The sequence below is a fragment of the Neovison vison genome, chromosome 7, assembly GCF_020171115.1.
Source record: "Neovison vison isolate M4711 chromosome 7, ASM_NN_V1, whole genome shotgun sequence".
NCBI lineage: Eukaryota > Metazoa > Chordata > Mammalia > Carnivora > Mustelidae > Neogale > Neogale vison.
The window spans coordinates 201,895,184-201,919,585 of record NC_058097.1 but is presented as its reverse complement, the minus strand read 5'-3'; the positions used below and the strand labels follow the sequence as shown (position 1 = coordinate 201,919,585).

The 24,402-nt window shown below is 48.6% G+C and overlaps 1 protein-coding gene across 3 annotated transcripts in view; it reads right to left on the bottom strand.

Annotated features, from left to right (window-relative positions):
* Positions 1-595: 595 nt before the first annotated feature.
* The window catches only part of KDM2A (lysine demethylase 2A), a 118,183-nt gene continuing 94,376 nt past the window's right edge, over positions 596-24,402 (bottom strand). For all 3 annotated transcript variants that reach the window (XM_044259806.1, XM_044259804.1, XM_044259805.1), the window contains 9 exons: positions 15,282-15,365; positions 13,573-13,842; positions 12,932-13,063; positions 10,480-10,569; positions 7,829-8,541; positions 5,720-5,883; positions 4,945-5,103; positions 4,168-4,383; positions 596-3,748 (listed from right to left, as the gene is read on the bottom strand). In XM_044259806.1, the coding sequence (XP_044115741.1) occupies positions 3,567-3,748; positions 4,168-4,383; positions 4,945-5,103; positions 5,720-5,883; positions 7,829-8,541; positions 10,480-10,569; positions 12,932-13,063; positions 13,573-13,842; positions 15,282-15,365 (2,010 nt within the window). In that variant the 3' untranslated portion in view covers positions 596-3,566. The remainder of the gene's footprint in view (positions 3,749-4,167; positions 4,384-4,944; positions 5,104-5,719; positions 5,884-7,828; positions 8,542-10,479; positions 10,570-12,931; positions 13,064-13,572; positions 13,843-15,281; positions 15,366-24,402) is intronic.

Here is a 24,402-nt window from a genome sequence, read left to right as displayed (position 1 = left end):
ACAGACTGGAGCCTGTCTGGTCCAGACCTTGCTCAGTGACCTTGAACAGGCACTATCAACCGGCCTGCTCTGCAGCTTTAGTGGGTGGAGGTTGGTTGGCCTTGGATGGGGATGGCAAGGGATGGCAAGATTAGAAATTCCCAGGCCTTCTCAGCACAGCACCACGGGAGGGGGACAGGGACTACAGGGAATCAGGTAATCACATTTGCACATTTATTACAATGTTCACCGTGATGAAGTAAAACAGCATGGTGTTTCTAAAAGCAAGTAATGTTTTTAGACATTAAAAAAAAAAGGGGGGGGGGAAGGCAAGTAGTACAGGCCCATGATGGTTCTGCGGCTTCTCCTCTGAGAATGAAACAGGCAATCCTTGACCTTAGTCTCTAGCAACAGAGCCTCCATGACCTTCTGACACTTGGGCACACACATACACACCAACGCAGAAAAGGTTTTGTTCTTTAGTTTTTAAAGCCTTTTTATTAAAAAAAAAAAAAAAAGAAAAAAGAAAAGAGAGAACGAAGAAAGAAAAAAAAAAAGAAAAACACCCAAACCCCAAAAAACCCAAATAAAAATATTTCCCATCGGAGGCTGTTTCTTTTTTTGTCTTTTAAAAATTTTATTACACAAATATCTCCCATTCATGTGTCAGAGGAAAGATGTCCTTGCTCTTTCTAAAACCAATAGTGAAGAACGTTTAGAAAACCAAAGTCCAACTAGCTTTCCTCCTTCCCTGGCCCAAAACAACCCCCATGTGTCGACTGAGATAGCAGGACTTGCCCCCTTAATGCTTACATTTAATTTAAAATTTTTAGCACAACATTGGAGATTTGACTCTAAATCAGCAACAAAAAATATATATTTACAGTATTTCTCCGAAAAACAAACAAAAAAAAAACACAACCAAACCCTTTAAACATAGTGACTTTAGGAGTTTTATTTATGGAGCAGTTATTTTTTTTAATCACCAAGTGATTTTATATTATATATATATAAATTTTCTTCCTTTCCTTTGTGGTTTTTCGCCCCGGTGCTTGGAAAGATGGAGGCGGGGTGTCTGGCCCTGCAGTCTGAGGAGGGCAGGCTCTCCTGGCAAGGCCACATCTCAGAGCAGATTGCAGGAAATGCGATGGGACTCCCGGGATCCTCTGTCCCCAGAGACATTTCTTTCCTCCACGCAGACCAACCCTCACCTCTAAAAACCATTTCCCCCCTCACAGTCCTAGAGAAAAAGGCAACCCAGCAAGGGCGTAGGGTCCATCTGCCGCCACTCCTGGGCTCCCTTTCCTGCTGACCAATTTACGTGCGCGGTAAAAATGCTTGTTTTTCCAAACCAAAAACAAACAAAAATAAAAACCAACCCCCCCCCCACCCCCAACCAAACCATCAGCTTGGAAATTTCTGTGGATGAAATGTCCCAAAGTCAGAGGCACTCTCCCGGCACAATCCCTGCTCTGAAGGGGTCTCTCCACCTCCCCTTTTATAAAAAGACAACAAAACGAAACAATCTTTTCAGTACTTTCCACAGGAGCAACCAGAAAAAGGCAGGAAGCTTCCAATTATAGGTCATTAACAATAATATTAATAAGGTTTTTGCTCAATACCCAGGGTTCTTTACAGAGAAGTCCCCCTAACTGAGGCACTCTGGAATAAGTCACTGGCATTTCCTCGAAGTTTCAGCCCCAGGTCACTGGGGCCTGGAGACCAACGGAAGGGGCAGAGGGTCACGGGAGCAGACTGCTGCTTTTAAGGTGCAGCCAAGAGAATCAGCAGATTGGAAGAAACCGACACAATGCCACCCCGTACCAGGACCCAGTTTTCTCTTAGGAGGCCAGTCTATGCCAGGGTCAAAGCTGGGCTAGGTGGCAAAGAGGGGGCCCCTCTGCCTCTATTGCTTTGGAAGTGGCAAGTGTGCAGTTGGCGTCTCTCCTCGGGGTGGCTCACGCTTCAGACCCCTGGTGCCTGGGCTCCTTCCCCTCCCCCACGGGGCTCCAGGAGGAGGAGAGCCTGAGACTGGGCTGCAGGGAAGGGGCCAGGAAGGAGGGGGCTGGAGGCCGAGAAGGCGGGGCAGGGTTGTGCTATCTATCCTCACAGATGGGGAGCAGAGTGCAAATCCGCGTCTGTCACGTGTGAGCTCCTGCCGCGGGCTGCTGCCACTGAGCATCTCCTCACACACTTAAATATTGACCCAAAGAAATTCCGACCTTTCTTTCTTTTTCTTCTTCTTCTTCTTCTTTTTTTTTTTAAAGTGCAAAAAGCTCTCTGCTGCCCTAGAGAGAGGATCTTTGGACAGGCCGTTCTATGCAAAGTAAAAGGGGGCAGCTGATGGGGCTCGACACAGGGCGGTGGAGGGGGAGACACCACGCTCCCCTCCCTCCCTCCCTCCACACACACGTGTAATACACTCAGCCACACACACAGAGGCACATGCACACTCCCTTCCACGGCTACAGGCGGAGGGCAGGTGACTGGCTTCAAAGCAGGACCCCACTGCCCCCACCCTGCCACAAGGTGCCGGATCAGTGAGCCGCTGGGGCTAAACACAGGCCTGGGCTCTGGGGGCTACACCGCAGCGGAGGCCCAGAGCCTGCTGGGAGGCAGGTGGGGACCTAGCCAAGCTCTCTGCTTTCCCCTGCTTGGGGAGATAGGCTGCTCCCTCTGAGCACACACATCCTGGGAAAGCTCTGTCCAGGCAGGAAGGAGGAACGTGTGGAAAGGGCAGTGGGAGGCTAAAGAGGGAGGGGAACAAGGAGTTGGTGCCTGTCTCAGAATCTGCCTAGGAAGCAATAAAATGGGGGTGTCCCTGGGGTACACAGTTCCAGCTCCTCTGAAGAGCTTCAACCCCAGTAAGTGCAACAAGGACTTCAGAGAGACTAGCGGGCAAGTCTGGGGGGAGGGGTGTGACCTCATTACGTGAACTACCACGAGCATCGGACAGGATCAAGCTAAAGGCAGGGGCAGAGCGTGGACACGGATGAGAGGTTTTAGACACCTCAACAGCACCAGTACGATCGGCGCGGGTCTGGCCTTCCTGGGGGCCGCTGGCCCCTCCTGCGTGAGCCGGCAGAGTGTGGGGGAGGAGAGACGCGCACTGGACGCCACAAGGAGAACCGGGCCACGGAGACGGGGCCGCTTTCTTCCCTGGAAATTTGCTCAGAACCAGGCACGGCTGGGGACCATGAATGGGGAGAAGGGCGCCAGGGCCCAGCACGGATGACGGCTGCACAGACACCCCAAACTGAGAGCCCGGCCTCCCGGCCGGTGAGCAAGCAGGCAGGCGGGCAGGCGAGCAAGCGAGCAGGCACCTTGACAGCACACAGCCTGTGCTCTCCCCTCGGATTCGGATCAGTCTGCTACTCCTTTCTCCTTGGGAGGAGAGGAGCCGGCAGGTAAGCCTGGTGTCTACCCCCCTCTCTGCCCCGCCTGTAGGGGAAGGGCTCAAGGGACAGGAGAGCAGAGAGGGAGTGTGACGCTGGCCTCAGAGCCCGTGCAGGGTCGGGGAGAGAGGCTCTCCTGGCTGGGGAGTCAGGGGAAGATCGGTTTCCTGCTCAGTCTGGGCTGCGCGTGTTTTAGCTGATCTTCTGTATCAGCTTCTCGTCAGACAGGCAGTAGAGACTGTTGATGGACAAGTCTGAGATGAAGTGCTCGCAGGCTTTTCGAGTGATCTGCTTGCATCCTCGAAGGTCGATCAAGGTGACGTTGGCAATTCGCCGTAGGTAGATCAGGGTCTGGTCTGTCAATTTATTGCAACCTGTGAGGAAAGGGACCATGAGGGCAATGCCGTGTGCGCACAGCCACAGGAGCCTGCTCCGCCGCTCAGCTCCCCAGCTCTTTTCCTTCAAATGCTAAGCAAAAGCCCTCCGTCTCCTAAGCTACCCGGCTCAGAGACGAGAAGCGTGCCCCTTCTGCCTCACACACCACAAGGCCAAGGCCGACCAAACTGCAGCCGGCAATGGCCACTGTCGGTAGCAGCCGACAACTACCGGAGGCCTCCATCCGCCAATCGGTTAGAAGAGAGGGAAATCCGTGTCCTTGTTCAGATATGAGGAAACAACTTAATTCCCTTCAAACAAACCCAGGTTCTCGGTTTCACTGGTCAAGCTCCAGGGAGGGCTGAGCCCTTCCGGAGGCGGGCGGCCCTGCCCGCCCTGAGACGCCGCGGCGGCGTACCTGCCATGTTGAGCTCCGTGAGGGAGTAGCGAGTGGAAGAGCCGACAGCGGTGAGCAGGTTGGAGGACTGGTCTGTCAGGTGGCTGCAGTGACTGAGGTCTAGTCGAGAGAGGAGGGGCATGTGGCGAATGATGAGGCGAAGCGTGGCATCCGTGATGTCAAGGCCTGCCAGCCGGAAGTCAGTCATGTTCCGGAGCTTACTGCGATTGTCCTGACCTGCACAGGCAAGGCCGGCGCCTAGGTCAAAACTCTTACCTCTAGCTGGCTCCAAAGCTGCGGGCAGCCTCAGCTCCTTCCGAGCCAGGCCTCCTCGCAGGGGTTAAGCAGAACTGCCCACACCCAGCCCTGCCTGCAGGGAGTGAGTGGGGTGTGGGGGCAGTTTCTAGGAAACCAGACACATTTTCTTTCTTCCCAGCTGCTAGATTATGCCTCACACAGCAAAAGGGGATGTGTGGAACGCTCCACCCCTCTCCACACTCCCACACTTTTCTAGACCATAATGCAAACGGCTTCTAACGTCCCACCTCAACCATGAAGACTTCCCAGACTTCCTCAGGATTACACCATCTGCGTCCCAGACGGAGTCCCTCCTTTGCCTGCAGGCAGGTGGCCGGCTGTGAACAGCTAACCTGCGCGTCCACACCACCCGGCACTCTGCCCTCCATCTGTACTCATCCACAGCATCGTTGTGGACACTTCCTTAGTTTCTGAGACAAAGTCTGTCGAAAGACAAAGCTACCCCAAGATGAACACAGAGAAGTCAGGCCCGGAGCATACCTGGTTTATCAGCCGGTGGAGTCAGCAAGTCCCGAATTTGAGGGTCCTTGATTCCTACTGCCCACCGAAGATCAAGGGTCCTGAGAAGGGGGCAGCTGGAGGTGCTGAGGGCAGATACTGCAGACCAGGAGCAGCCTGCTAGGAGGAGGTCCTTCAGTCCTACAACGGGAACAGACAGACATGCAACCGTACACTCTACTGTATTTCCTCGCTTTGGTGGTAAAACCAATTGCTTAGTTCCTACCACAGTAATGTAGTGAGCGTGAGTGACTTCCTGTCTTCTAAGACCCCAAAATGCTGACGAGAGAAGGCATGCTAAGGGGCCAATCATGGCAGTATCACACTCAAATCTTGTCAGTGGCTCTGTCCGGGGTGATGACGGACTACTCCAGCTAGTCTGGAGCAGTGCCTTGGGGACTGGCCGTTAGAGGCCCTGGGTGGAACCCCTGCTAACAAGCAGGAAGATGACAATGGCATGGGGCTGCTGCCCAATATTGCTCCAAAGCAATTTTATTTTATTTACTTTTAAGATTCTACTTATTTATTGACAGAGACAGACAGACAGACACAGACACACACACACACAGAGTAGCACGCAGAGAGAGGGGGAGAAGCAGGCCCTCCCCTGAGCAGGGAGCCTGACGCGGGACTTGATCCCAGGACCCCAGGATCATGACCTGAGCCAAAGGCAGATGCTCAACTGACTGAGCCACCAGGTGCCCCGCCCTAAAGCAAGGGGAAGCGGCACTGCCTACAGCCTCCCCTGCCTGCTCACCCGGCAGCCTGTTGACAAGCCATGTCAGCTGTTTCTTGGAGATGTTGGTCCAACTGAGGTCAAGGCTGACTGGCTGCCTCTTGATGATGCCACTGAGAGCCTGGGGTACAATAGCCTTACACCTACTCAAGTCAATTTTTGTCCAAAGTCTCTTGTCGCAGCACCTGTGAGAGAGAGAGAGAGAACTGGCCGTCAATAACCCAATACCCCTCTTCGGAGGAGCTCCCACCAAAGCGTGCTGCGGGCTTCTGGGAGAAGCAGAGCACGTGGAGAGCCACCCTGCCTGGTTAGGCTCTTCTATAAGCACACAGGTACCACACCCTGGGTTTTGTTTTTTTTTTAGCTTCAGAGAAAAGGACTTGTCCTTTACGGCAACCATACAGGTTAAGCAGTGAACTTGACCCGGTTCACCAATTTACTCTGGAAGGGCTGAGAACACAGTTGTTAGGAACACACAGCAGACAATACTATAACCCTTCAATTGCATTAAAACAATATGGCTCCCACCAAAGCTTGTAGAAGGACATATTAAAAAATTTGACTTCTTACTGCCTGAAGCCTTAGACTTGCCTCCAATTCTCTCCCTTGTCAGTTGTACCCAGCTGCCCGGGCTGCAGGGTGTTCCTCAGCACAGCTACAATCCATCCTGCCTTAAGCCCTACAAAGAGCCCATCCCTGTATGAGGCCGAAAGACGGTCTTTATCATCAGGTCAGGACAGTCTTCTCCCTGTCTTGCATTTCTGCTTCAGTGCTGTCTTTTTATTTTCTGCTCCAGTCCAGACCAGAACTGGAAGGGAGAGGCCGCCCTCCCCCTGCAATCTACAGTCCACAGGCCATAAATAGCACTGCAACATGCAGGCTTCTGTTTAATATTTTACGGCCCCTGCCCCCAAGCCTGGCTCAGAGTCTGGTCAGCAGGGGAAGGGGAGACAGCACATAAGAGGAGTCTTATGTGACTTGGTCTGGAAACTGAGGGACAGAACCAGGCAGGCCCGCTAGCACTACAAAAAGAAAATATTAGGACAATTTGGGTAGATAACATATTAATTCAGATTTGGGAAATAAACTCGCATTTGCAAAGAATGAGGTCTTTATTTAAAGACTGAAAATATTTCACCAATGGCACATGAGACTTGTATGGTAAAAACAAGCTGCTTATTAAGATAGAGCAGTGAGTCTCAAACTTTAACGTGTATCAGAAGACCCTGGAAAACGTGTAAAAAAAAGATGGCCTGGCCCCACCCCCAAAGGTTCGGACTCTCTCAGAAGTACTGAAACAGGCAATGAGAATCTGCATTTCTAACGTGATGCCGGGCAATGCCAGTGGCCCACCAGTAGTCTGAGCATCACATTTTGAAAACTACTTTAACTGGGTTTGGCCCAGATACAAAGAATATGTTACGTCCTAGGGCCTAGGAGCAAAAGGAAAAATAATGCCCTGTGGAAACGTCTGTTCCTCATCTCGAGGGACTTCTCCCCGCTAAGTATGTCACTGCTGAGCTTGGGAAGAAATGGCAGGTCTCATTAGGAAGGATGAGTAAGTCTCAGGAAGCTCAAAATTCGACTGTGCTTCCTGAAGAAAGGAATTAGGGTCCAGACTTGGGGGATAAGAACAAAAACTGGAAAACAGTGCAAACGTTCACATTTTTTTGAAAAGCATGTCCACCTCTTTCAATAGATGGAGAGGAAACTGAGGCAGGGGCTCGAGAGCAGTCACCTGTGTCAGCGGCAACGGGAGTGACGGACACAGCACAGGCTCTCAGCACATGTGTGCTGAGTACAGGTTACTTACGGGGGTAAAACTGATGACTAAAGGTTTTACACAAACTGTACAAATCCAACCCCCAAATCAGTTTCGTACACCCAGTAGAGAGAAACGGGAAAGTACAGAGCAGGGAGAGGAAGCGAAGGGCCAAACTTCCCCGAGGACACCTACAGGCACAAAGAGCCGCATCTTTAACAGGACCCGCTGTCTAGGGAACGGACTGAGTGGATTCAGTCCTTGGGGACCCAGCAAGCCTCCAGATGCCAAGACGCATGCAGTTCTCATATGGAAAATCTGCCACCTACTCCCATACCCCTATTCCTGATCCCTGTATCCCTGCTCACCATTTATACCACGTCTTGCACACTCGCATACATTCACAAAGTTCTCTGCGGCTGAGGTAGCGGAAGACAGACATCCAGACCTCCCGCTGCATCCAGCTTTCGTCTCCATCCTGAGCCCAACTGCCCCGGCCATTCAGCCTGGCTGCACCCCCCTCCTCTGCACTGTCATCTTCCTCCTCCTCCTCCTCCTCTTCCTCCTCCTCTCCCCCCAGCCCCTCCTCATCCCCACGCTGGGGGGTTCGGGCTGGGCAGTGCTGCACTAGCACACGGGGGGAATGGCGAAGGTTGGCAGAGGAGGCCGTGATGGCCTGCAGCTTGGGCACAATGGATGTCCCGTGGAGCTCTTTGGTGGGCCTCTGCAGCGTGACAGTGAGGTACGATCCCCGGATCTTGGCTTTCTCAACTTCAGACAGCTCCTTTTTGCCGCTGGGATTGTTCTCCTTTTCCCGTACCATGGTGCGCTCTGTGGCCTGTAGCCGCAGCAACTGCCGCCGTTTGAAGCGCTCATCGCGGCTGGCACTGTGGTGGTCGCTGGGGCCAGCCCCAGGGGATGACCGAGTCACCATACCCCGGGGGGAGACCGGGTCATGGATGAGCTGCAGCATGGAGGTGGGTGAGTGAGGCGGGGGCGTGAGGGGCTCGTCGCAGCTCCGCAGGGGCCGCAGGACTTTGGCTTGCACGGCTTCGTCGTCACTCTCTTCCATTTTCCGCTTCTGCAAAACACGCCCCCAAAAAGCCCCGTCAGTACCTTCCTCCAAAACCCTTTAAATTTGCAGTGAGCCTCACTGTTGCTCTCCGGAGACTAGGAAGAAGACAGATCACTGCTCTTCTACGGGCAAAGGGGTGGCTGCAGGCCACAGGGTGGTCACCTCCTCAGAGTCCGCCATCTGCCACATCAGCAACCGGGCCCACGCCTGTGCTGGAGAAAGCTGATTACAGACCAAACCCTTAAAATAGGTCACTTGGGAAATCTACCTGTGTGTGACACAAAGGTTTGTGTCCAAGTATAGAGGAGTGAGACCCAAATTTGAGCTGCATGATTCCACAGCCCACCGTATGCATCTCTTGCCCCAAATTTTGGGATTATAATTCCCTGGGTAAAGATACCCTTTAAAGAGACCACAACTTCACCCCTATGCAATCTGACCATTTTTAATTCTGTCTCTAATTTAGCTCTTTCACTCTGGAGAGGCGTCCGATGGTAGATGCTCGTGGTAGAAGAAAAGCAGCCTACAGAAACCGTTTGAACTAGGACACAGACCTCACAGCAGTAAGCACCGCGTTTAGCTCCAGCGTCTGAGCCAGACTCTACCCGGCTGCTTCCTCCCCTCCACAGCCCGCCCTCCCTGGAGTCCAACCCCACGGAAGACAAAGCAGAGCGCGAGAACCTCCGTGAGCAACTGCAATGCTCCAGAGGCACGTGCGCCAGATGAAGAGGAGGAACTGGGGTTCAGTGAAGCCAGTGCTCCACCAAGGCCAACACCTCATCCCAGGGCACCTGTCTCTTCCTGGCGCCCACCGTGACTGCCGTGATGACGCTGAACCAGTGTTCCACTAGGGATCAGAGAGCAGTGTTCATATTCTCAAGGAGACCGTTTCTGTCCCTCAGCAACAAGCCCCTCTCCCTCTGCTCTGTACTTTCTTAGAGCACTAGGGTTGGAAGAGAATGACCACCTCCTGGGTGCTGGCTTTGACAATGCAGGAAGGTAACACTAGAACACAGAATCTGTCGGCCCACCTGCTCGAGAAGGGAGGCAAACGCCCACCACTACACTGCTGCCACCAAGGACAAAAAATGTAGAAGCTTCCAGTCTAAGAACCTGCGGTAACTGCTGAAGCTGAGAACTTCAGCACTAGTTAACTCTACATCCCCGCAACTCCCAAGATAGTCAGACTGAAATTCAACTACCTCAGTGCCCAAGTGGGAAGAAACAGACGACAAGGAAATCTGTCTCTGCTCCTGTGCAATGGGGCCATGAGGGGACCACTGGGGGCTGGATGGCTGCCACCAGGTCAGTTGCCTCCTCTGGGTGTGCCCTCAACAGGTCTTGTTCTTGCTGGTCTGAGTAACCAGAGTCCTTCTGGCCCTTTAGCATTACCCACCGGGCCAGCAACCTCCACTACTCAGGGCCAAGGTCATGGCACTGGTCCCCCTGCAGGGAGGGGCTACCTCTGTGGGACATGTTTGGGCACAAGGGCAGGGCTTTCTGCAAGGCCACAAAGGTGAAGAGGACAAAAATGTGAGCCTGCTTAACTGGAAACTCCAGCACACCACTGTACTTACCCACTGCCTCAGGTCACTGCCTTCCCTTTAGTTTCATTCCTCAGGAGCAACCGTGCTCGCCTCACCGCCCTCCTCAAATAACTCAGCTGTCTGGGCTGCCTAGGGTCCCAGAGTGTAAAAAGACCTCAGCGATTTGCAGACCCCAAGTGGAACAGTATTCAGTAATACAAAAAACCCAAACATTAAAAATTCCAAACAAAAGAAAAAATAATTAAGCAAAAGTGAAAAAAAAAGACACTATACAAAATAATCTCTGTGGGTCAGAAAAACAATGTGAATAAAGTTGCAAAGGCAAATGTATTCTAGCCATCCTCCAAGCCTAGCGTTTCCTTTCTTCTCCAGCGCAATCTGGAAAAGGCTCCCCTACCTGGGCTTTCTCCGAGCTGTCCTCCTGGTAGCACTTTGGACACTCCCAGCAATTTGGCAATTCCTCATTAAGCAGCCCTTCTCCATCCATCTAGAGTAAGACAGGGATGTTAAAAATCTAGCACATTAGAAGCAAACAAAAAACCCAAAATATAAGAAACCCCAGCCTCTCTCTATTTTTTTTTTTTTTGAAGATTTTATTTATTGAGAGAGAGGAAGAGAGCACAAACAGGGGGAGCAGCAGGTTTCCTGCTGAGCAGAGAGCCCAATGTGGGGCTCGATCCCAGGACCCTGGGATCATGACCTGAGCTGAAGGCAGAGGCTTAACTGACTGAGCCACCCAGGCACCCCCATCCCGGCCTGTTTCTTAAGGCTCCTATATCATACAGTAATAGCCACATGGTTGGGAAGAACGTGGAAGTTACCTACTCATAAACACGTCATTGTTTGTGGAGATTCCCAAGAGTCTGGGTCAATGTGGGGTCTCTCTCCTAACATACACATGTATATATTTATCTCTCCTGACACATTCATTTTCTTGAAAGTTTCCTGCCACTCTGCAGAAGGAACTGACCACACAATTCAGAAGGTGCCAGACCTTGTTTTGATAGTGGGGCACAGTAATTATGACTGGTTGGGTTCCGACACCAGTGGCCTAGTCTCTGTGACACTGTGCTCTGAACTATAAAGTGAGGATAAATAACAACTCCCATCTTACGGGGTTTGTAGTGAGGAGTAAATCAATTACCTGTTAAGTGTTTAGGAAAATGCTTAGCGTATAGTAAATACTTTCTTTATCGACATGGAGAGGATATCCCATCTTACTGATCCTAAGACGCATATTTTTTTCACATCTATTTCTTTTTTTTAAAGTATTTATCAGAGAGAGAGAGAGAGCACAGGCAGACAGAGGCAGAGGGAGAAGCAGGCTCCCTGCTGAGCAAAGAGCCCGACGTGGGACTTGATCCCAGGACGCTGGGATCATGACCTGAGCCCAAGGCAGCCACCCAACCAACTGAGCCACCCAGGCGTCCCACATCTGACTATTTCTAAAATTGGGCTGCGTCTCACAATTAACAGTATCTTACAATCATTGTCAGCCAGGTGGCAGTCATGATACAGTTGTCACCCTTGGAGAAATCAACAAAATACCAGTACCAATGCCCTTTAGATTGAAAGAAATATAAAGTAATAGGGTAGATCTGACTCCACAGGGCTGTCTTCAAGACGTAAACAAGAGGGGTGCCTGAGTGGCTTAGTCAGTTAAGTATGTGACTCTTGGTTTCAGCTCAGGTCATGATCTCAGGGTGGTGGGATCGAGCCTCACATTGGGCTCCGTGCTTAGCGGGAGTCTGCTCGAGATTCTCTCTCCTGTCCCTTCCTCTACTCATGTGTTCTCGCTCTCAAATAAATAAATCTTTAAAAAAAAATTTAGAAGAAGATGTAAACAAGAGAATGCATGTAAAACAGTGGTTCCCCAGGTGCCTGGGTGGCTCAGCTGGTTAAGGGTCAACTCTTGATTCTGGCTTGGGTCAGGATCACAGGGCTGTGAGACGGAGCCCTGCATTAGGCTTGGAGCTGGTAGTGGAGCCTGCTTTCCCTCTGCCCTTCCCCTCCTCCCTCTCAGAATCAGTCAGTCAATCAATCAATCAGTGGTTCTCTGCCCCAGCTACACAATGGTATGATTTCAGGAGCTTCTGCACACACTTAGGCCCAGGGTCCCTGCCTGAAGAGTGGACATGACCTCTTTTTGTTTTTTTAAGATTTTATTTATTTATTCATTTGATAGCTAGAGATCACAATTAGGCAGATAGGCAGGCAGAGAGAGAGGAGGAAGCAAGCTCCCTGCTGAGCAGGGAGCCTAATGTGGGGCTCGATCCGAGGACCCTGGGATCATGACCCGAGCCAGAGGCAGAAGCTTTAACCCACTGAGCCATCCCGGCGCCCCAAGGAAATGACCTCTTAAAAGACTGCACCAATTTCCCTATTACTTTCTTAGAGGCCCTCACATGCGTACAAAGCGTGACAGAGCACAAGCACTCATTAAACATTAGCTGATACCATCACTCTCACCATCTTTCAGGGACTCATATCCAGAGATACACTGAAGTACACAGCACAGATGCTTAAAGGCATAAAGCATTCCAAAACAGACCAGGCCTGGCCTGGAGACTCCAAATACTCTTTGGAGGCCAGACTGCAAGCTCCAGGAGGACAGGAACTGAACCATTATTTTGTCCTGGGCTATCCCTCAGGGTCTAACACAGTGGCTGACACACAACCCAGGCATCTGAATCAACGACAGATGTTAGACTATGACATGACCCACAGATGACGGTCCATATTAGGGACGCTGGTGGCCTCTTGTGACACATTCCCACTGCCTGCTCCACCCGGTGCCTTCAGACATTCTACCAGCTGAGCCCTCAGGGAGCCCTGAGGCCTCTCCTCACCTGGAGGCAGCCAGGATGAACAATCTCATTGCAGATACAGCATTCCATGAGTTTCTTCTCGAAGTCCTGTGTCTCCTCATTTTGATCCACCTCTCCACAGAGGGAACACGTGACAGAGTGAGGCAGTCTGGGCTACAAGAGGACAAAGAAACCAAGAAAAGAGCAGACTCAGGTGCTTATCAGTTCAGCTTCCCTTTAACTCAAGATGGGTGATTTGCTTCCTGTAATTCTCAGGGAGCGTGGAAACTGGGCAAAGAGCGGTTTCTGGTAGGGTAACCGGCAGAGGAAGACAGGGAGAACCAACCAGCTGGAAACTGGAAACAGGGACCAGTTCACTCTCACCAGTCAGTCCCAGGCCTCACAGGCCCTTCCTCCTAATCCACGTAAAGAGGGACCGACCGCAGTGACTTTTGTCCTTGCAATACTGCTTTCTTAGTTGAAAACAGGGCAAGCAAGGACGAAAAATTAAACAGGATCATTTCTGGCCCAGAGAGAAAACGGACAAACAAAGCAAGCCAAAAAGAGACAGAAACTTCTTTCCATCTCTGAAGTCTCTAGAACTCTCACTACCTGTACTTCAGTCCCTTCGGCACCACCTGTCTTCTCCCTCCCCCAAGTTCTTTACCCAGCAGGCCACTTACTGCTAAGCACTGCCGAAGAACACAGGACTGCTTCATGCGACCAGGCCCCCCAAACTTCTTCATGTCCCTGCAGTAGTGGCAAACACCACACTCTCCTTGCACACACGCTTTGCACTTCCGGCAGCGCACCCGTCTCCGCCGGGCTCCTGACACTATGGGGGAGGCGGCAGCAGGCCTCACGGGTGTTAACCGAGGAGCCGGTTTCATGGTGTGAGGCTTTGTGATGGGGATGGTAGGAACCCGCACCTTTGGCCGGGCGGGGAATTTAAGCTGGAAAGAGAAAGCAGCGAGGTCAAATATATCAAGTAACTCTGAGGACCGGAGAAGGTAGAAGATAACGCAGCTTGGCGAACTATGGCCCACGAGCACATTGGCCCGCTGCCCGTTTTTGTAAATGAAATGTGACCAGAACACAGTGACGCTCATCGGTTTACGTATTGTCTATGGCTGCTTTCACGTGCAACTGCAGAGTTGAGAAGTTGCCACAGAGACTGTATGGCCTGCAAAACCAAAAATATTTACTGCCTTTATCGTATTTGTCATCTGTGTATTACCTCTACAGAAAAGGTCTGCCGATCTCGTCAGTCTTTTCCCTCACCCACATCCGTCTCACTCTGCTGAGCTGTGACACCCCCACTCCCTGGAGCTTTCTATGTACCAAAGCCATCCAGGGGCCCTCTGATATTTCCTTGTCCTGAATAGTCCTACTCAGAAGATACTCATAAAGAAGACCGTGAACTACTCGAGGGGGAGACGGATCTTGCTCATTTCTTTATTATTTTCAATCTGGTACATAACATACACTCCAGTAGCCCTTAGGTATAGAATCTCTCTCTTAGGTACACGTTTATAATCTTATTGCTTGTCTTTGTCCTGGTGATCTTTTCAAGAACTGGGTCTTTTAGTTCTTCGAATTTCCAGGGTACCTTAAACATGTTTCTGACATAAAACAGCGAGAAATGACTGAGCTGTTTTGAGGCAGTTTCACAGTGGTCAAGCATCAGCTAGGTGGGACTTCTCCACCTAGGAAGTGGTTCTTTTAAGACATCTTTCACAGATATACACCTAAACATTCCTAGAACGTGACAGCTCTGCAAATTTCAACTGCGGACACCAAAGAAGGGCCTACATATTTGCCAAACTCATGGCAAAGATCAGAATGCGAGCTCTTACTTTTATTTAATAACTAACCATGACAAAGGACAATACAGGAAAAAAATCATACAGAACCTAACGAAAACTTGTAAATGACAATTTATTAGCTAACAGGTCATTCCTTTCCTTCTTTTTTCAATTTGATACCGAAAAATCCAAATTAAGGGGTTTCCTGAGTGTGTGCACTCACTCCATCATTGAAATAGTCCAGCCATTTAAATATATGTAATTATTTTGACTAGTTTTAAAAATACCCGTGAAAATAACTGAATCACTGGGCCAGAAGGATAGGAACAAATCCATTCTGGTGAATAAATGTCCACTTTCGGATCTAAACCTGGAGGCAGGTTCTTAGCTCTGTTAAGAGAGTCACCTCCAAAGATAGCCACTTATCCTGACCTAAGAGTTAAAACAGAACAGAGTAATGATTTTCTGTCAGTTTATTTTAATGTGCCAAAAGCTGTCTGCCTCTAGTTGTGCTTTTTCTTCCTGGAACGGTGATGACCAGCCAGCAAAATGCTTCAGCAGCCTGAAGATCAAGAACAGCTCCTTACCTTATCCCTTTTTGGCCACTGCACTATGGGGACTCCAGTGAGGGCTAACTTGGGATCGCTGTTGGCAAGCTCCTCCAGCAAAATCTGAGGGTAGGATAGGATAGAAGAGGGGGAGGAAAAGCAAGGCACAGTGAACAAAGAGCCAACGACTCCCAGCAGCATCAAGACTTAGCCCCAGTCCCTAAAACCAACATGGGAAGGGCAGGCTGGCAACTGTGTTTTCCCTTCGTTTATAGAGACTCACTGTAAAACAAACTGAAGATGAAAGAGAAAACTCCGACTAGTACTAGTACTATCAAGACTTTGAATTTACCTTTGCTCCCAACCCCATACTCGCATACTCACTGTGCCGTTGGTATGTACACTGAAGTAGCTAGCTACGTGGCAACAAGTGTTACTTGTCATACAGTTCTATATATGGCGGTACAACTTTATACTGCCCCTTTAACTTCTCAATACCAGTCAATGAATATTATCAAGAAGTAAGTACTGCCTTCATTTTGTAGATCTCAGCAAAGTGGCAAAAAAGACTGGCTAATGCTGATTTAATTAATATAAAACGCAGAGTCTTAATGTCTTGATTCAACCCAGAGCTCTGTTCTTTTAAAGCTGATTACAGAAATCTCAACTTCAAATCAACCAATCAATTGATCAATCTCTCTCTCTCTCACACACACACATAAAGTCAAGTATTCGGCTTTATTCTTATAAACAGAGCAGGAACAATCTTGGGGACAACAGTTTTGATGGCTTTAGCCAATCTAGTCTGAACGACTTGAAGACAATGCGACAGTAAGAAACTGCCGCTGAAGTGATTCATGCTGGTCTACTGTTACTTGGAAACAAGTCTTTATGTTTTTTACACAGAAAACTTCTGAATCCCAGACCTAGCAGAATGAAATCCCTCTTTCCCTGACCTCATAAGGCCTAATGCAAAGGTAACAGCAAAAAACCCCTAAATCCAGAAGACAAGTCACAAGATCCCTTTCAGGTCGCCCTCCCTAGTATAGTAACTATTTCAACAACTAAACTTTGATCCTGGACTGTGAGCATGCCTGGGCCATTTTTAATAATCATTTCCATATTCCTGCAGGCTCTGCCTAGAAGACCAGGACTTTTTGAGGCATGAAGCACTTCTCTACCAAGCATTTTCATCCTAACCTAAGGATCATGATCCAAATCCCAGAGTTGGGACTCAGAAAGACCCTTTAAAACTCACATCCAGGAAGCTCCCCCACGAAGATCCCCTTTGCCAAGTCTCCAGATGCCTCTCACCCTCCCCCAAACTGATTTCATTTGCCGACGTTTTATTTACTTCAAGTTGCTATGGCATCCTATTCTGAAGCCTCCTGTTCAACACCGCCCAGCCCAGCGTGGGGGTGAAGAGGCGGTGCGGTGCCACGTGGGGCTAGGCTCTGGTACGGGCTCCTAATCTCCCTAGGGTGAAAAATTGAGGTCCATTCAACGTGTGTGTTAGGGAGTGCACAGTTCCCCTCCCCCACGTCATACTGCCGAGGAGTAGGACTCTGCCCATTTCCTCTGCCGGAGAGCACTGAGCTGTCCACAAACAGGGACTTTCCACTTTCAGCAAAACAGACCGCACAGAAAGATCTGCGATTGTCTGAGGAGGAAGGGAACCTAACTGCTCACCAAAAGCAGTCTCCTTCTACCTGCACGACTTTTTGTGTGGGGGACAGGGAAAGGTAGGTGGAGAAACTGCCTCTGCGTGGGGGTGGAGGGGGACAGCTGTTCACGCATATACCGCTCACTTGCTGGGGTCCGTGTGGGTGTGGAGGGAAATGCAGATTTCCTTCCAACCCTTATTTTGTTGGGGCCATACAACCAAGCTCACCCCGCTTCATCAAAAAAGGCAGACTCCAGATGAGGCCCTCTAAGAAACCATATAAAGAAGCCACCACCCTTCACCAGAGGGGGTTTGGGACGGGGAGCGGAGAGCGGGGGTGGAGTGCGGAAAGGCTGACGCCGATCTAGGCTCCTGGCATTCGGGAGAACATTCAAACACAAGCCCACACCCCACACATCACAGGAAGGGGAAGAGAACAGCGGGCGTCTGGGCAGAGAAGGGAAAAGGATTCCCAAAAGCCCAGCGACCCAATTCAAAAGCAGAGCCCACCAGGACAGGGCACAAGTGCGACTCACGGGCTCCCGCAACACTGAGTAACCTGAGCATTGTCCGGGACCCGCCCGGCAGGCTGCTCTTCTGCCTCTCGGCCGAGACAAAGTCCCTACAGTTACACACACCCCGAGTCAGAAAGGGTTTGCCGCCCGCCCGCCTGACCTTGCGTTTCTCGTCGCTCTGGAGCTGCCGAGGCTCTTGGTTGAAGTTTTCCCAGCGTCTTTGTTTTGTTTTCTGTATTGGAAGTTGTGCTGAAGGAGTTAGGTTTTCTCCCTCTAGGAAAATACCAATTTACTTGAAAATTCTGGAATCTCCCAAAGTACATCAGGCAGGGCAGTCCGGTTAGAACCCTTCAGGCTACCCGGAGGGAGCAGCGTGTCGTGTTCTGAGCTCCTTCTCGAGCCCTTCAGCTCAGCCGCGGCTTCCTGTGCCTGCGAACAATGCTGCTGCGTCACCCACATGCAGCTCCCAGAAATGCTTTGCAACGGAAGATGGCAGGAGGGGGAGCTGAGCTCGAGTGAGCGAGCCAGGCAGAGGGCCCAGCCGTCCTGCTGCAGAGCCGGGAGGGGGTGTGCTCGGCGAGGGCTGTCGGGCCCGTGATTGGAGGAAAGGCTGCCCAGGAGGCGAGCTGGGCCGCGCCCCCGCCTCCTCCCTCCCACCACCACTGCAATAGGAGAACCCAAGGCCGGCCCCAGAGGGCTCCCTCCGGCCGACTTCGGAAGGCGCCAGCGAAAGGAAAGGCTTTAACCCGTTCTGCATCTGCGCCCGTGAGTGTCCTTGCCTCCGTCCACACCCTTCAACGCAGGGTCACCGCTTACTGTTACAGCAGCACCCTTTCCCGGGGAGCAAACACACACGACCGACCCCCCTGCTCTTCAGGCAAACAGCAAGTCGCCCGAAGTTCAGCCTGTGCAAGAGCCAGGCACCCGGGCTGAGCTCCTCTGAGCCCCCTTTCTGCCGGCACACCCGCCTGCTTCACCTGCCCTCAGTGCTGCTCTCCCAAGTCCAGAATTCACAACGAACATACGTGTTTCCAGAAAACCCTTCAGGAACAACACATTTCAACCAATATTGAGATATTCAATACATATGTCTGTTTAATATCAACTATTTCTACAACAGATGCCTGCCTCTGCTTGCGACTGGGCGCTCCACCACCGAACAGCAATGCCTAGGCAGCTAGTGCTTCTAGCAGTTCCATCACGACCAAGTCCAGCGAGCTGAGGCTCAATCTCAGGTCCAGGTGCTTTACTCTCCTGCCTCAGAACCAGCACAAGGAGCCACTGAATCTGTGTCTGCCAACTCCATAACACCCCCCCAACCCCCCACCCCCGTCTCCTCGGACTCTGCAGGACGCCAGCACTCCCGCACATTTCCTATGCTAGCTGTTTGTTTTGCCGGCCCCGTTCCTGATGTTCCCCTGGATGAAGCAGGCGACCCTGCATCTTGTCACACACCTCAACCACGCCACTTCTGACAGCCTCTTGAATGATGTGTGTCACACACTCTCCATGCACTGATCACGGTTAGGGAGAAGCTCAGACTCAACACACTCTCTCTCAGGCTACAGTGTATCTTTTGGATCCAGATTTATGTAATTTTTAGGCTCTTATAAATGTAACTTGGCTTTTTCAGGAATTACAGATGCTGCTTTGAAAGACCTCAGGCCATTAGGAACCTAGCTAGGAAACATTCTTATTTATTTTCAGGACAGTTGTTTCAGTGAGTTTCTGGTGCAGAGTCAGCGGCTAATGGGCTTTATGGGGCCTAGGCCAGGGGCTACATATTTTAATTTTCACAGTAGTTTACCAAGGAAAGGTGGGAGTTCTGTGCTTTTTGGTAGAGCTCTTCCTTGAAAAGGTTCTATGATCATCCTAATCCTGAACCTCTAGTCTGCACTTTATCTTAGGGCTCAAAGACCAAGTGCCATCAGCCTATTATGTTTGACAAACTTTCCTTGATGGTGTGAGAGGTCTTCTTAGAAAATCCTTGTTTTGGTCTTGGTCCTATCTAACCTAGAGGGATGATAAAGAACGAACCAATACTTAGGAAAACATATTGTCAAGCTGTAGCAAGTGAAAACCCTAAAGGTCACCAGGAAAGGACAAAAACCAGATACGATACTGGGGAACTCACTCCAAGTAAGTTTCCAAATCATTAATTAAACAAGGCCAATTTTTTCTATTAATTTAGAATAAGACAGGCAATAAAGATCAAAATTAGTAAGAACCTGACATGTAATACAAGAATGTAATAAAAACACTTTGAAGAATTACATGCATTTTAATCTAACCTTATATGCCTTGTAGCTGTTAAATTATTTAAAACTTTCTATTTTAAGGGTACCTGGCTGCTCAGTCAGTAGAGCATGAGACTCAATCTTGGGGTAGTGAGTTCGAGCCCCATAGCGGGTGGAAAGTTTACTTAAAAAAAAAAAATAGTGGGGCGCCTGGGTGGCTCAGTGGGTTAAGCCGCTGCCTTCGGCTCAGGTCATGATCTCAGGGTCCTGGGATCGAGTCCCGCATCGGGCTCTCTGCTCAGCGGGGAGCCTGCTTCCCTCTCTCTCTCTCTGCCTGCCTCTCCTTCTACTTGTGATCTCTGTCTGTCAAATAAATAAATAAAATCTAAAAAAAAAAAAAATAAAAAAAATAGTAAGTATAATTAAACAAAATAAAACTTTCCACTTATTAACAAAGTGTGAATTATTACAAATAACAGTAAAAATTGCAAATGAAGTTTTATTTATAGAGGCTGCCTTCTCCCCCCCTCATCTAGTTTTATTAAAGATTAAGACCCAATACAGGGTCCTCTACCAGTTCTCTTTAACTAGCATCAGAGTCACCCCCAAAGTGTCAGATGAAACAAACTTGTGATTAGTGTCTATACTTATCTGAAACCATGACTCTCTGCTTTCAGTTCCAGCACACTCCTGAGATGGGGCCGACTGTAAATTTTTAGATTATGGTTGCAAAACGTTAGCATCTCAGATCAGAGCAGCAGTAGCAGTCTATGCACCACAAAGAACAACTCTGGAATTTACAAGTTGAGAGCCATTTATATAATGTTGGCAATGAATCTGTATCATCTAAGAGGAAAGTTTATTAACTTTCTATTTTTTATTTAAGAGCTCACCTGAAATTTTTATTTTATTTAAAGATTTAATTTATTCATTTCACACAGAGAGCATGCATATAAAGCAAGGGGGGTGGGAGAGGGAGAGGCAGGCTCTCTGCTGAGCATGGAGCCTGATAGGGGCTCAATCCCAGGACCCTGAGATCATGAACTGAGCAGAAGGCAGATGTTTAACCGAGTGAGCCACCCAGGCGAGGCTAACTTTTTATTTTTATTTATTTATTTCTTGAAGTGGGCTCCATGCCCAGCATGGAGTTCAATGTGGGGCCTAAACTCATGACCCTGAGATCAAGAGTCAGGATGCTTCACTGACTAAGTCACCCGGGCCCCTTATTTATTTATTTATTTATTTATATTTTTTAAAAAAAGATTTTATTTATTTATTTGATAGACAGAGATCACAAGTAGACAGAGAGGCAGGCAGAGAGAGAGAGGAGGAAGCAGGCTCCCCGCTGAGCAGAGAGTCCGATGTGGGCCTCGAACCCAGCACCCTGGGATCATGTCCTGAGCTGAAGGCAGAGGCTTAACCTACTGAGCCACCCCGGCGCCCCTTATTTATTTATTTTTAAGTAATCTCCCTACCTAACGTGGGGCACAAACTCACGACCCCAAGATCAAGAGTCACATGTTCCTTCTATTGAGCCAGCCAGGTGCCCCTTAACTTTTGAATTAGGAAGACTGGCACCTCCTTCCCTCAGGACAGAATCCACCACTACACCCAGTGCTCACTCGGCACCCTACACCACGCACGGTGCCTATAAAATCTAGAACGCACTGACTTTCTCAGCGCATTTAAATGGCTGCTCCAACACTGACCTGTATGCCCCCTGAGGGCTTGATCCATAGCACGTCTGCGTATTTACTCCCAACACTCAGCCTGCTTCTTGGCACAGAGTAGGCAGGCATTATTCGGAGAAGTGGAATAAATGAATTTCATAGATTTGTAACATCTAATTTTGTTTTCTCTAACAGTGATATGGCTTATTAAGTACTCTACTAATATTATCATTAATTTTCAGAATAGCTCCACTGAGGTAGATGTTATTTTAGAGAAAATAGGCTTTCATATATCTAGTATCTTGACCGAAAGTCACGTTTGCTAAGCTTATCAAAATAGCTTAGAGAAACCAAGAAAGTAAATATTTAGTAATATAATACAATATATACTATATATATATTTACTAAATATATATATTTTCTAAATAAATATATTTAGTAATATAATATAACATAAATATTCAGTAAACACTGAATTTGTTTCACTGAGTTGGGTAGCCAAATACACTGATACACTAAAAATCTTTTACTTATGTATGTATATTAAGAGCTCCTTTATAACCAAAATAAATACAAACAACACAATAAAGTCCGATTAAAAACTTAGTCTTCCAGCTGACGCCCACCACATTGCTGTGACCCACTGGCAGCTCTCTCTCTCCAGCATGTCCCTCTCTCCAGCACCCCTGCAATGCACATACAAAAGAAACTTTTTCTCACATTAATGGGAATGTACTATACACACTGCACCAGGTTCTGTCTCTAGTCAACATCTAGACTAGACTTCCCGGTTTCAGAGATGCGAAAGTATCTCACAGTGCGAGAGAACTCCATTCTACTTTTAGGAGTCCAAGTCACCGTACTTGCACCAAGACACACTACTGACTACTTTCCCCTGATCTTTTACCAATAAGTCAACCCTTTTTATGCCCCTTTTTAAATCAAATCCCCTTCCCATTTTATATTCTACGATCTTTCTTCAACAACGTGGAATTTAATGTTTGGAATCTTCAAAGCCCTTTCCCACCATCAGGAGAAAGGACTTTTCTCTCAGGGATACGGAATTACGGATCTTTCATCTTATCACTTCTACTCTCATCCCCGCTGCTGGGTCTTCGTGAGAGCCACACAGGCTGCACCAAGAAGCAATCCCTCTCTCTGCAGGAAGAGTCAACTCCAGGCTCGCTGTCGTCCTCCACTGCAGCACAGGCCTCCGTGCTACCGGCTCCCAGCTCCAAGTTCTCGAGCACTGCAGTCTCCAGCTGTGCGGGAGTGGCACCTACCCAATCCAGTGCTTCGTTTCTTTTTGGTGACGTTCAGATTCTCAAAGTATTCAGGCTCTAAATTCACTATTGTCTGAAGCTCAGACTAAACATAAACGGTCAAACGCAGGCATGATTATCCACATGACCTTAAGTGAAGACTACCTGCAGAGCTGGGATCTCAGTCTGCAGTCTTCGGCAATCAGCTTTACTTTAACTACGGTTATCAGGGCAAACAAGACAAGGTGTGGACAAGCCCCTGCAGAAATAATCAAACCCTGTCACCGCCCCCCCCCCGCCCCGCCCCGTAGGTCGTCCTGGTGGCCACTCCCTCCTCATGCTCTGGTCTCCAAGCCACTCGACCTTAGCCAGTGATGGCAACCATGTTTTTCATGATTCCCGACAAACAGAAGGAATCTCTCCCTAGACTCTTTCCATGATGCTCAGAGCCCTCTTTAGAGATCTTTTTGACTCATTCCCTTTCTTCCTGCCTCCTTTCACTCTGCTTAGATATTTGACACAAATTTTTCTACATTTTCCCCTACCACTCTGCCTCCTCATATCTTTAACTACTTTAGTTAAGGGAGCATCTGTATTTCTATCATGACACCTGACCCTGTACAACTGACCAGTGGATTATAATATGGCTTCCGATAACTGGATTCAATGGAGTCAAATCCCCTATTCTTTTTCATGATTCAGAAATATAGATACCCAGACCAAAAGAATGTCAGTGAGATATAAACTTAGAAATCTTTCTTTTTAGGGATCCTATAGGCAAGTTAATTAATTTAATGTTTCCTACAGGTATCTATGATGGAATAGCTACATACAAAAGAAACTTCTGAGGGAAAAAGGTAAAGATGCTATAATCAAACTCTCAGGAAAGTATAAAAATATATGTCCTATCACAATGGAAAAGAAAAAATTTAAATGTCTGTTGCTCACTTTAGGGTGGAAAGTGAATTTAGAATCTAGTTTGTGAGTCTGGGAAAGTATGGTTAAGTTTGTTTTGCAGCATATTAATCATTATAGAAACAAGACCACACCTACCTGGACCTCTGCCATTTCCTCCCCTAAATATAAGCAACAATGATATGTCTCTTCTAGAACAAACCTTGTAAAACCAAACTACAAAACCAACTGTCCCACTTCTGTCACTACTGGAGAGGACCAACCTCACCAGGTTACCACTCTTTTCTGCCTCTAGTCTTTTACCCTTTCACTGATGCCTGAACAGTAAGATACAATTAAAAAGTTTATCATAAAAGGAAAAAGCAGGAGAAAGAAAAGTTCAGGTCCTATCCCAGATAACAGAATTCTTTCCTGAGGTGGCTGGCAGAAGTGGCCAAGGAAAAATGTGAATCAGGAAATCAGAAATGGAACAGACATACCGAGATATTAAGCCCATCTTCCTTAGGGCCACATAAAATTATTCAATATAAATACTTCTGTGGCTTAAAATAATCTGTATGACAAATTTTGAAAATAAACACTTATTTACCAATAGCAAACCAGCTTTCTAATTCACATATCCATGCCCTGCATCCAAACTGTAGCTCCAAATGATGACTTAAAAAGAAAATTGATATTCCCAGCTTTATAGTTTTTGGGGTTTATGGTAATGGTTACTTGTGAGGAAAGACTTAAAAGAACTTCCTCCAGTTTAGACAGTTGATACCTGGACCCCTGAGAAGCTCATTTCTTTGAGACTAATACATAAAGGGTGGGACAGCTCTGAAAAATCACGAATACTGGGAGATCTCTTGAAAAAGAAAAATATATAACATGAAGAAACCTGATCTAGCAATCA